Genomic DNA, 9824 nt, shown 5'->3' with positions numbered 1-9824 from the left:
CAGAGAATGGTCGTCATAATTGACGTATTGTTCCAATAAAAAGGCTAAAAGGAATTAAACGAATAAAGATTAATTAAAAATATAAACATTCTCTGTTATATTATGATTTATGAATATTTTAATATATTTTTTATTATAAATTATAAAATGAATAAATGATATTTATGTATTATAAAATAGAATATAAGATTTATTAACGAATGCTAAAAAATATACCATTTATATTTAATTTAATTCTTTATTTTAGATACTTCATAGAGATATGCTGCCATCAATTTGGTCTACAAAAAAAAAAAAAAAAATTATTATTATTGTACATAATATACATAATAAAAAATATGAATAGTTAGTAGTAGGGTTTTTAAAACCACATTTGGTACTTACTCCTTCAATGTAATTGCGTACATCAATCTTTTCATTTTGCGAATGTGCACTATCGTCACCAGCACCCATTGGTAATAACATTACACTCTTACCAGTAACTTCCTAAAATAACCAATTTTCAATTAATACTTTTATTAATAAAATAAGAACTATAACATAAATTTCAAAAACTATTCTTTTTTCATGCATCAATTACTACTTAATACCTACTCAGAAAAACATAAAGGATATACCCGTTTAAATCATTTTGTATAAAGCTATAGGTATATAAAGGTAAGTAAAAAATTATAAGTGTTAAATAAGTACATACTTGGAAAGTTAATGTAACAGGTATAGATCCACCACATCTTGTATACTCTGGTTCGACATTGTAAACGGTTTTAGTAGCTTCATGAGCTGCTAAAAAGTGAGCATTGAATGGATCTGTCTTCCAGGGATTACCTTCACTAGCTGAGTAAATCTGTAAAATAAATTAAAATATCAATATATTATAAACAGGTACTTATATTAAATCTAATACTATAGACAACTACAATTTCAAGTTGTACAAAATATATAATATATTTAAATAAGCTGTTAGATTCTTTGGATACTACAGTATCGCACACTTATTAATCAAATTCAAATTAATTGGTAATCAATACATAATTAAGTAAAATTTCCTACTGTACAATATAATTTTGCTATTTAATATTTTGTTGATTTTAGATACTGTAATATAATAATAATTCATACTTAATAATATAAATAACAATTTTAATAAACTATAAACAATTTCACATAAGTGAAATGTAAAGCTCATTTAGGGTATACGAGCTTTACATTTCAAGGTATACCCTATACCCTTTAAAAACAAAACAACCAGAACTAAAAAAAAATAAGAATAAAGAAGACTGGTGTAACAGTTCAATACATCAATATCTATAATGTTGTATAGGTGTATTAAATAATATAATAACATTTTATGTATCCATTTTGTCCATTATAAACAAAATTATTTATTATTTAATTAAAACAACTAAAAATGAGAGTGATAATAACTCCATAAAAGATGCCAATAACTCCAATTTTTAGTATTTTTAATAAAATATCTGCATTATATCCTAATTAACTTTTTTTCTTGGTGGGTTTTTTTTCGGGATTCTTATTTAACAAATTGCATGATGGAAAGTATTATTATATATTATTTTTAAATATTGATAAATTTTTATGTATAAATAAATTAGCATTATTAAAATTAATTACATAATACCTTGAATTTGTTAGGACTTTGTCGCTTTTCCCAAATATTTTGAACATAATCTTTAACTATTTCTGTTATTCTTGATGGTACCTGATTTGGCACTAATCGAATGGAAAATTTTCCTATTACCTTACGAGGTATCACAGTTTTAAATCCAGAGCCTGAGAATCCTCCTTCAATTCCATGAACTGATAAACTTGGATACCTCCAATTACTCATTAATAATTCTTCCTAAAATTAAAGGTGTTTTTAAATGATTTTATACTTATATTGTATTACTGTATCAAAATATTAACTTTAGTTTCTTTCAGTGGCTTAGGTGCACCAATTTCATTGATGTATGCATCTACATCAAAGTCTATTTTTTCATACAATTCTTTTTCTTTTTCAGATAATGGTTCTACTCCTTCGTTAATCCCTGGTATTAAAATATTACCTTTTACATCAACCAATTGATTGAGAATGTATAGTAAATCTGACATTGCTTCGTACCTAAACAAAAATGAATAATTATTTATTAATTCATTTTAAACTTAATTATAACAACAAAATCAAAAGCAACGCTATTGATCATAACCTATTATAGTTAAAAATTTTATCCTAAATAAATATATTAACTATGGTCCATAATTTTTAAATTTTCACTTAAACTTATAACTTTTATAATATTTTATATTTCTTAGAGGATATAATAATTACTAAATTATATAGGTATAAATGAACCAATAAAAAAAAAAAATTGTAATTTTTATTATTACTTACACAGTTCCACCATACATTCCACTATGTAAATCCTTATTGGAACCTTCAACTTCAACCATGAAAGCGCACATACCTCTGAGTCCATATGTTAAACAAGGTTTTTCTGTGCCCAACCAATAACTATCTGATATACACACATAATCAACATCTTTTAAAAATGTATCTTTCTTTTTTATCAATAGTTCATCCAATCCAACACTACCAGATTCTTCCATTCCTTCAAAAACAAACTAAAATCAAATAAATTATTTATTTAATCATTAATTAGGTATTTATTATTATTAATATCTATAAATGTTATAACTATAATATATCAACCTTTAAATTAACTGGAATTTCAGTCCCAGTACTTTGATATGCTTCAATAGCGTTGAGCCATCCAAGGACTGGACCTTTGTCATCTGAAGAACCTCTTCCATACAATTTTCCATTTTTTTCAGTTAAAACAAATGGTTCACTATCCCATCCATCCGAAATGTCAGCTGGTTGTACATCTAAATGTCCATAGAGACATATTGTGGTTTTAGATTTGTCATTACCTAATGTTCCTATTAGGACTGGTGGAAGTTGAATTTTCTTATCTTTTAACGTCTAAGACAAAAAAAAAAGGTATAATATAAAATAGTCATATTTTCAATCATTTAACATGAAATTAATATATTAGTAATACTAATTTTAACATAGTGATACAAAATAAAACTAATTGTTTTTACGTTTAATGGATATAAGTATTACATCAGAAATTCAATAAAAAATATAAGATAATATTGATTTAAATTATCTTTATAATATTATAGTAACCTATTTAAGAGAACATAAGGTATATTTAATATTCAGTCATTTTTATAAGCAACATTTTTTATACTAATAAATACTGGTTTGAAAATATTGTAATACCTTTTTTTTACTTTTTAGTTAAATATGCTAAATTTCAATTATTTTATTAATACCTGTTGGCCAATATCACATAACTCAACTTCAGCACCTAATGCTTTTAATTTTACTAGAGCCCATTGCATCATTTTATAGACTTCATTTCTCAATTCAGAATCAGCAGATATGGATTTAATTGCAACTGCCTGTGATAATGTTTCCACAAATTTGGTTTTATTATCTTCAACATATCTAATAAAATAATTAAAATATAATCAAAAATTAATTTTTATGTAATATAGTTGGTAAGAATTAGGCTTTAGTTTCAAAAACAAATTAACTTAATTAGATAATACAACACATAGTACATCATCAATGGGATATTTCAACTTATCTGTATCATAAAGTAATTATTATACAAATAATGGATATAAATATATTTATAAGATTCATAAATAAATATACAAATATGGATAAATATATAAAAACATAATGCCTAAGTAAAAAATTAAATAATAAAAATACAAAATAAATTATAAATAAAAAAAATGATTTACCGAAAAACATTAGTTAGTGGATGAACTGGCTCCATTTTAATCTTAAAAACTCAAAATGAAGGTACAGTATTAACAAGGAATGATGATATTGTTCAAAAGTCAAGGCAATGGTAGAAACTAAAAATAAAATTACAATTGTACTAGATGAATTTAAGTGAATAATTAGATAATCACAAAAACAAAATAATTACTTAGTAGATATAGGTAATAGGACTTGAGATTTGAGTGTGTTGGAGAGCTTTAGAGTTTATTAGCTATTAATTGATAATTAGTAATAAAAAATAATTATTCAACATAAATAATTATCAACTTAAACTTTCAAGGCTTATCATATTATAATCCTACTTTCCTAACACACGTCATAAATCATCACTCATCAGTCATCACTAATTATTAAATTATATTATTGTAGAACAATTTTAATTTTTATCACTGACTAGTTTGACTAAATGTTTTAGTTATTTTTTTATTTAATAATCAACTTCAATACTTGGACCGGAAAACCGAATCATCTGCTTATTCTGTTTAAATTTACACCGAAAAACGTTAAATTGTGATAGCCGGTGGGTGGTAGTGGGTATAGAATAAAGATTGGTAGTGGGTACACAGGACAGATGATAAGATGAAATTATTGAAATTCATTCATTTTTTTCAATCGGAAAATTGGGATGATTTGGATGATTCAATGATTCGAATGGTTAATGAACTGATAACGAATTAGTGAATACTGAATAGTGAATTCAAAATACAAAAAATGTCAAATATAAAAAATATTACTGATTACTGATTATTATTATTTTTTGTACAATTTGAATTGTACAATCTCGGCAGTTATCTCCGAGTACCGACATTAATATTTTACATAAAACATTTTATTCTATACAACTCTACGTCCTCACTCGACATTCTATAATATATTACCTATACAGTTGTTATGCAGTGCTCATAGTTCAGATATTACGATCGTATGATATAAATTGTACAATATAACATTAAAACAGTTACATATACATATACGTATATTGTACACAAGCTATAACGGCAACTAACAACCGTAATCGTAGCATAAGTTGCATTCAACCTGGTGATTATTGTTGGTGATCACTACTTATGTCATTGCGGTTACTGGTTTGACGCGTAAACGTCCGTGGTTCATATTTTCTGGTTTATGAACGCTCGAAGTGTTTCCTTTTATTGAAATTTATTTGTTAGTTTGTTACTAAAAATCAATACCTAAATAAAATTAAAATGTCGAAAAGTAAGAAGCAACAAAATTCTCTTCCAATTCAATTAGTAAAAATATTCAGGTAATTATAAATATGAAGTTTAGGATGTGGAGAGTATGTATTTCTCGTAAAAATATTTTGAATTAATAATCACCAATATTTTAATTATTATCGCAGTTATATTGATGAAAATGAAAAGACATTTGTGAAAACATTATCAAACGCAGTTTCAATTAAATCTGTATCGGCAGATCCAGATTTAAGAAATGATGTTGTTAAGATGATGAAATGGGCTGATGTAAAATTACAAGGACTTGGCGCGACCACTGAACTTTGTGACATAGGTGTACAGGTATAATATTTAATTAGTTTTTAATAGGCTTAATTTAAGTTTTTTTCCTTAATACAATTTGAGTTAATTCATTTTTAGGTATTAAATGACAAAACTGTACCACTACCTCCCATTTTACTTGGCACATTAGGTAATGATCCCAAAAAGAACACTATTTGTTTATACGGCCATTTAGATGTGCAACCGGCTGACATATCTGACGGATGGGATAGTGAACCATTCATATTGACTGAAAGAAACAATAAATTGTATGGAAGAGGTTCTACAGATGATAAAGGTCCAGTTCTTGGATGGTTTCATGCTATTGAAGCATTCCAAAATACTGGAACTGACTTGCCTGTTAATCTTAAGGTTAGAATAACAACATTAACAACATTCTTAATTTACAATAAAATTAACAGATTGTTTGCTTTTAGTTTGTTTTTGAAGGAATGGAAGAATCTGGCAGTATAGGTTTAGACGAGTTACTTGTTAAGAAGAAAAATACATTTTTTAATGATGTAGACTATGTTTGTATATCTGATAGTTACTGGTTGGGTACAGAAAAACCTTGTTTAACTTATGGACTTCGTGGTATGTGTTGTTTTGGTGTAGAAATTGAAGGTTCAAGTAAAGATTTACATAGTGGAATGTATGGTGGGACTGTGTTAGTATATTAGTACTTATATACTATTATACTAAATATTTGATGTATTAATAAAATAATTTTGATAATTTAATTTTAGATATGAAGCTATGTCGGATTTAATTTATGTTCTCAATCAATTAGTAGATGTAAAAGGAAATATTTTAATTCCTAATATTAATGAAGATGTAGAACCATTAAATGAAAAAGAAAAAGAGTTATATGATAAAATAGAATTTGATGTTGATACATACATTAAAGAGATTGGCGCTACTAAGCCATTGCAAGAAACAAAAGTTTGTTTTATTTTCTAAATAATATATGTGATGGATTTAATTTAATTTATTTCATTGTAGGAACAATTATTGATGAGTAATTGGAGGTATCCAAGTTTATCAATTCATGGAATTGAAGGAGGATTTTCAGGTCCAGGATTTAAAACCGTTATTCCCCGTAAAGTAATTGGAAAATTCTCTATCCGATTGGTACCAAATCAAGAACCACTGAAAATTACAGAAATAGTGAAAAGTTATATTCAGAGTATTTGGGAAAAACGTCAAAGTCCTAATAAGTTAAAAGTAATTATTTTAAAGAGTTACATAAAATTTTAATACAACTTATTAAGTTAAAATTTATTTAACCATTTAACCAAACAGATTTAATTGTATATGTGGTTCTGATTATATACCGAAGCAATTTATTTTTAATTTATTAAATTTATTCCTATAGTATTAAATGATACAATTGTGAATATGTGCATTATGCTATTGATTATAGAATAGACTATACTACAAGTATACCTATTATATAGTCAATGATTGTACTAGGCATTTTTAACTATATTTTCATTAATACGAGATTTCCTATTATTTTCTAATTATTGTTTAGTCATTATCATTTGGAAAACTAAGTTTTTTATTAAATATTTGTTTTATTTAGTTGATATTACCTAAATAATAGTAAAGTTTAGTACTGTTAAATATTGAAAAATTTTTAAACAAAATGAACAATTTGAAAGTATTTTACAATTCAAGTTTTTATTTTAACATATTAGAAGACATCTAATAGTTTTTTTTTTTTTTAACTTAATAAGTATTATTAAATGTCAATAATATTTAATCATAATATTTAATTTAAATATCTAAATAGACATCAAAATTGGAAAAATATTCTAATTTATATAATTAAACATTTAAAAATAATAAACTATATGCAACCAATAAAAATTAAAAATAAATAAAGTAATATTTTAAGAACTATTCATTAAATTTTATTGACAGGTATTTAAGGATATTGTTAGTGGCGCTTATAGATTTTTTTTTATATGTTACACTACCAATTAGTTATTATATAATAAATTATCTGGTTAACTTAGAAATTATATAGGTCAATTTTTTATAACTAAACATTATCCATTTATATTTTATTTTATTTTATTTCTTATTCTCATAATATGACATAAAAGTGTAATATTTAATTTTAAAAATCAGTTTAATATTATATTATTATGTAATAATTAAATTTGTCTTGCTTAAAATTATTTATTAAATGTAAGAACACAAATTCTAACAACATTTTTAAACCTTTTTATACATTAAAAAAATAAATTATAATTTGTTGTAATTAATACTGCTTCTAAGTTATTTAATACATTAAAATTAAAATTATTAATTTCATTTGATTTTTTAGGTTATTACTGAAGGGGATGGTGGTAATTGTTGGATGACAGATCCATTTAATCCTCATTATTTAGCAGCCCATAAAGCTACAGAGTCTGTGTATAATATTGAACCTGATTACACTAGAGGTGGTGGATCAATCCCTGTTACACTGACTTTACAAGTATGTCACTTATAATTAATATTCTACTGTTGATTAATTATATACAGTGTAATCTCAATAACTCGAATCAGTTGGGGGCAAAAAAAAAATATTCAAGTAATCGCAAATACTTTTTTAAACAACACAAAAGCTTCATTTTATAATTTTATTTACTTATAAATGTTTAATATATGTATGTATTTTCTATTAAAATTAAAAAAAGATATTCTATAAAAAAGTATTAAGTAATAAATAAAGTAGCATTACTTTTGGAAGAAATCAGGTATTTTTGATTTTTGATAAGGACCTATCTGTAAAGTTTTCAATTACGTTTAGTGCCTCTGTTAAATCTCGTCTAAAATTGTTCTTGAATATATTTACGTAAGTACAACCTGTAAATCATCTAATACCTTAGCAAGAGAGATAATGTATGTTAAACAATAATTCAACTTATTAGCCAAAATTTAACTTAAATTCCTTCAAGTTATCGAAAATTTGACTTAAAGGAGTTTAAGTTATAGAGGTTCCACTGTATTTTGTAATTTATAATTATGTTAATTATATAGTATAGGTATTGAATTTTTTAATACTTTTTAATATTACTTTATTTTATTCACACAACATTAGCATGAAAAACATTTTTGAAATTGTGTGTAATAATACATTATGTTTATTGTTTATGTTCAATTAATTTTGATAATTTAAAGGAAGTAACTGGTAAAAATGTTTTACTCTTGCCAATGGGGTCTGGAGACGATGGAGCTCATTCTCAAAATGAAAAAATTGAACTGAGGAACTACATTGAGGGAGTAAGCATTAATTTTTATCATCTTATTAATTAAATGCTTAATATATTAAAAAAAATGGAAACTAATTTCATTCTATAATTGTATATTGTTGATATTTGCTATAAATATAAAAATAGTTATTAAGAATGTATTTTTTATCTTAAAAAAATAGTAAATATGTATAATAATTAAATTATTTTTTTTTCAGACTAAATTGATGGCTGCTTATTTCTATGAAGTTTCCAAAATTAATAAAGCCAACTAATAATTTGGAACTAAATATTAAATTTATTTTATTATTTTTATTATCAACAATTATTTTAATACATCAATTTATAATATTGTTACATTACAAGTATAAGAATCATTTTTGTTTGTATTTTAAAAATGGTTCTACAAAATTCATACTATTATCAAGTTTTCATGACAATTTTTAATTTTTGTATAATACCAAAATGGTTATCTTATGATACTCATTTTATATTTACTATTTTTATTTATGTAACAAACTTATAATTATAAACAGAAATTAATAAAAACATTTGGTTTCTGAACCAATCTGCCTATTTCAATTATATATATTATTATTTTATGTTTATGAATTTCCTTGTATCATATTTCACTAATAAGTAACTAATCTGTGTAACAATATGAAAATATTAATACTTACACTTAACAATGAAATAAGTTGACTTTTAACAAAACTATCAAAGTGGAATATTTATTTTATGACAATAGTTATGAAAAAATAATTAAGTTTTATCATACATACACAATTACAGACTTAAGTATACTTTTTTTTTGTCATTTGGTATTTTGGTATCTATACTGAGAAGTAGAACTGCAGAACTGGTTAGTTTTACTGTACTCGGAAATCTAGATTCTAGGCACATATTTTTAGTGTATGCTTTTGATGAAACTTTCCTGATTTTTTTTTGAAACTTATTTCCTGTTCATCCCTGATATCTCATAATTATGATATTTTTAAAATGTAATTCAATTGTAAAATTATGATTTTACAGTATTGATATTGGGTTATTAAAGAAAAATAATATTCAAATATTGGTCCATACTGTTTATTTGATCTAAATTGAATACTTGAAATTTCAATATATGTATAGATCTTATTATACAAAAGTGTTAACACTACATCATTCTTTGCTAATTACTTTACACAAAATACAAAACTTCTT

The 9824-nt window shown here is 24.2% G+C and overlaps 2 protein-coding genes across 2 annotated transcripts; one reads left to right on the top strand and one right to left on the bottom strand.

The window, feature by feature from the left end:
* Positions 1 to 73: 73 nt before the first annotated feature.
* On the bottom strand, positions 74 to 4353 carry LOC114126249 (cytosolic non-specific dipeptidase-like). The gene is made up of 10 exons (XM_027990145.2): positions 4011 to 4353; positions 3820 to 3936; positions 3340 to 3514; positions 2708 to 2980; positions 2390 to 2619; positions 1924 to 2119; positions 1637 to 1858; positions 695 to 844; positions 385 to 486; positions 74 to 281 (listed from the first exon to the last, which is right to left on the bottom strand). Exons 2-10 carry the CDS (start codon positions 3852 to 3854, stop codon positions 231 to 233), a joined length of 1434 nt encoding a protein of 477 aa, XP_027845946.2. The 5' UTR covers positions 3855 to 3936; positions 4011 to 4353; the 3' UTR covers positions 74 to 230.
* A 149-nt stretch (positions 4354 to 4502) lies between these two features.
* On the top strand, positions 4503 to 9208 carry LOC114126248 (cytosolic non-specific dipeptidase-like). The gene is made up of 9 exons (XM_027990144.2): positions 4503 to 5126; positions 5223 to 5397; positions 5476 to 5748; positions 5814 to 6043; positions 6123 to 6318; positions 6379 to 6600; positions 7712 to 7864; positions 8551 to 8652; positions 8840 to 9208. Exons 1-9 carry the CDS (start codon positions 5068 to 5070, stop codon positions 8894 to 8896), a joined length of 1467 nt encoding a protein of 488 aa, XP_027845945.1. The 5' UTR covers positions 4503 to 5067; the 3' UTR covers positions 8897 to 9208.
* The last annotated feature ends 616 nt before the right edge of the window (positions 9209 to 9824 follow it).

This window comes from Aphis gossypii, chromosome 1 (genome assembly GCF_020184175.1).
Source record: "Aphis gossypii isolate Hap1 chromosome 1, ASM2018417v2, whole genome shotgun sequence".
NCBI classification, from domain to species: Eukaryota; Metazoa; Arthropoda; class Insecta; order Hemiptera; family Aphididae; genus Aphis; species Aphis gossypii.
The sequence above is the reverse complement of the archived record's forward strand: the minus strand, read 5'-3'. Positions and strand labels throughout refer to the sequence as shown.